Raw genomic sequence first — 3,275 nt, 5'->3', positions numbered from 1 at the left:
GGTGGGAGGGGGCGGGAGAAGGGTGAGCTGAGCCCAGAAGCTCTAAGGAACAGGGCAGGGACATGCAGACTCCCTGAGAACCCTGTGGTGTCACTGGCTTATCTCGGAGATAACCCGAAGAGGCGTTCAGGGGAAGTGGTGAGGATGAGAGGCGAGGAGGACAGACTGTGATGGGAACTGGTGTGGACTCTGGTGCCCAGTGGAGGGGTGGTTCTCTCACTGGCTGCCCACCGTGGGGCCCAGCTCAGAACAGGCTGGCCTTGTCCTGGGGCCCGCCTGGTGGTGCTTGGGCTAGTCTGCATCCTTACTTTAAGACTGCCGTGCTTGTTTTACAAACATCTTATCTTTTCATCTCCAGAAAATGGAATCCTCACTCCCTTGGCCGAGAAACAGCGTTTCCTGCTCTTGTCTCTAAGGCCCTGTGAGCCGCGACTTCCCAATTGGGGTGTATCTGTACTTGGGCTTTTTGTGGAGTGGAAGGCTGGTCACCCGGCCAACCTCTTGCCTGTTGCTTTATGTATTAAAAGTGCTGCAAACTTCACCTTGTCTCTCAGGAGGCCTTGTGTCAGAGGGAGGTGGGCAGGGCAGAGGGTAGCCTTGGTTGGTGGGGCTCTGGCTGTAGGGAACAGAAGCCTAGACGTGTGGTTATGTACACAGAGCGCCTGCCAACTGTGCACCTGACAGCAGAGGTGCCAGGGACTGAGCCAGGCCACCTGCCGACGGTGCTTCGGGGTGCTGACAGTTACCACAGGGCACTGGAGCGCCACACGTGGGACGTGCCTGGGGGTTCTGGACGCCTGGCTTGAGCAGCCTGCAGGGCGGAACACTCTGGAAGCACCAGCTGCTTCTTTGCTCTGGGCTGGCTGGTTAAGGGGCTGCGTGGCAACTCCACTCCTGGAGAAAGGCCTCAGGGTGCCCTCCCAGGCTGTTGGTTGATGCTGCTGTAATGTTTATGCTCCAATGTTTTCATGAGGAAATCAAGATACTTGCCTTCTATGAGGACCTCGAGAAGGGAAAGTCACTTGTGACCAGATGTTACCACCGAGCCTGCCTAAAATTAGGCGAAGAGTCAGGCCCGCTTAAGAGGCAGGGAGAAAAGGGGGGTGCAGCTTCCCGATTTGAAATGGTCCCTGGGCCAGGCCCACAGAGTTGCTGTGACTCAAATCCGCTTCAGCCTGGAAGTCTGGTTGCTCTGTCCTTGGAGAGGATGGAACCCTTTCCTAAGAGCTGAGTATTGCCCAGCACTGAGCATGATGGGGGAGCAGGCAATAGACTCTGTCTGCTCAGCTTTATGGAGTCAAAATGTCTCCATTAAGATGAAAATGATTTAACTGAAGACGTAAGACAAGCCCAGGAACACGGGCTTTGTTCAGGCTGATCCTCAGGCGCTCCCAGCCTCACCCACACCACATTTTGTGAGGCTGAGAAGCACTGCTGGCCAATCCTCCCAGCCAAGGCCTTCACCAATGCCATTCGCCTGCCTGGGGAGGCTCTTCCCTCCCCTCTTCACCCACTGACCCTCCCCACCCCCATGTTAGAACTCAATTCAAACTTGACTTCCTCAGGGACCCCTTTTTTCCCACAGGGTCAAATCTCCCTAGTTGGAGGGGAAAATGTGACTGCTTGTTTGCAACACTAAAGCCGCTGTGGTTTCACTCACTGTGTGTCCGATGGGACTGTCAGCTTTCTGAGCGCAGGGATCCTGTCATTCACTGCTGTTTCCCCAGTACTATGAGCAGGGCCTGGCCCATGCAGACACATCCCAGTAAATTTGATCAAAAAAAGGATGAATGCTCCATAACCAGTTTTTTATTATCGCAAAGTTCCAAAGTGATCCAAAGCTGAACCACAAAGTACAACATTCATGTAGATGCTGTTAACGCAGCTTAAACTTGCAGTTCAACAAAAGTCAGTCTATTCAGTTCAAATTAACTTCAACGTATTACAAAGAACTAAGAAGCCTAGTGGGGCCACTGTGGGAGTCAAAAGGCAAGTCCCTGCCGGGAAGGGAAGGACACGGACTTCAAGGAGGTTTCTCCCCATCCCACCTTCAGGAGCAGCAGCCACACCTCTGGGCTCTTGAAAGAACTTAGGAATCTTTATGTGGGAGACAGCAGCGCAGAGCCACAGACAAACGCTGGCCGAGGGAACAGGTTCTGCATTCTTGTCATAGGAGGCTCGGCCAAAAGGCACTGGGGCTCAGAACATGAAGTGCCGTGCCAAGGACAGGGAAGGGGTCGGCAGCCTTAGAGAACCAGCTCAGCTGGCTGCCATGGGTGTAGGCGGGCCAGGGTTTCCCAGTCCTCCTTCCTTTCCACGCCAGCCTGTGTCCCATGGGACTGGCAGCTTTTTAAGCACCCAGATGGACCGGGGTGACAGGACCTGGTGACTGGAAGGGCAGCAGTGGGTCTGGAGCATCTGGGCAGAGACCAGGCTGAACATGCTGCTGACGAGCACCCGTTGCTGTGACCTGCTCGCTGTCCACAGCACAGGGGAGTGCAGAACAGGGGGAGACTTTGCCAACAAAACGTCTGCTTTCTGACTACACTGAGCTTAATGTGAACAGGCAGAGCCTCCTGAGGGGTGGGAGGCCATCACGTCTCTGGGGGAGAGGAGGGGGCTTCGGAGCCCACTCGGGCCCGCCAGATCCAGGAGCAGGCACAGAATAAGGTGCTCAGGCAGACAGGTGTCCTGCTGCCCTTCAGGGATTTTAGTTTAAGCTCCGGTTAACCTCCTGCCGCAACTTCTGCGCAGGGCCATTCCTAGGCTCTATCTGCAGGAGACTGTCGATGTCTGCAAAGCTGGATCTGAAGTCCTGATGAGAGAGAGGCTATGAGGACCTGTAGTCCTCAGAGGAGAGAGAGGCTGTGGGGACCTGCAGTCCTGAGAGGAGAGAGAGGCTGTGGGGACCTGCAGTCCTGAGAGAAGAAAGAGGCTGTGGGGACCTGTAGTCCTGAGAGAAAAAAGAGGCTGTGGGGACCTGTAGTCCTGAGAGGAGAGGCTGTGGGGACCTGCAGTCCTGAGAGGAGAGAGAGGCTGTGGGGACCTGCAGTCCTGAGAGGAGAGAGGCTGTGGGTACCTGCAGTCCTGAGAGAAGAAAGAGGCTGAGAAAGAGGCTGTGGGGACCTGCAGTCCTGAGAGGAGAAAGAGGCTGTGGGGGCCTGTAGTCCTGAGAGGAGAGAGAGGCTGTGGGGACCTGCAGTCCTGAGAGGAGAAAGAGGCTGTGGGGACCTGCAGTCCCGAGAGGACAGAGAGGCTGTGGGGACCTGCAGTCC

General features: G+C 55.6%; 1 protein-coding gene across 1 annotated transcript in view; it reads right to left on the bottom strand.

Moving 5' to 3' along the window:
• Positions 1-1,787: 1,787 nt before the first annotated feature.
• Positions 1,788-3,275, bottom strand: part of TOMM34 (translocase of outer mitochondrial membrane 34) — a 20,212-nt gene continuing 18,724 nt past the window's right edge. Inside the window, exon 7 of the mRNA XM_010840974.1 lies at positions 1,788-2,815. Coding sequence (XP_010839276.1) covers positions 2,711-2,815 — 105 coding nt within the window. The 3' untranslated portion in view covers positions 1,788-2,710. The remainder of the gene's footprint in view (positions 2,816-3,275) is intronic.

Source organism: Bison bison, unplaced genomic scaffold, assembly GCF_000754665.1.
Source record: "Bison bison bison isolate TAMUID 2011002044 unplaced genomic scaffold, Bison_UMD1.0 scf7180017864154, whole genome shotgun sequence".
Classification (NCBI taxonomy): Eukaryota; Metazoa; Chordata; class Mammalia; order Artiodactyla; family Bovidae; genus Bison; species Bison bison.
Note: the sequence above shows the minus strand (reverse complement) of the source record. Positions and strands in the feature narration are given on the sequence as shown.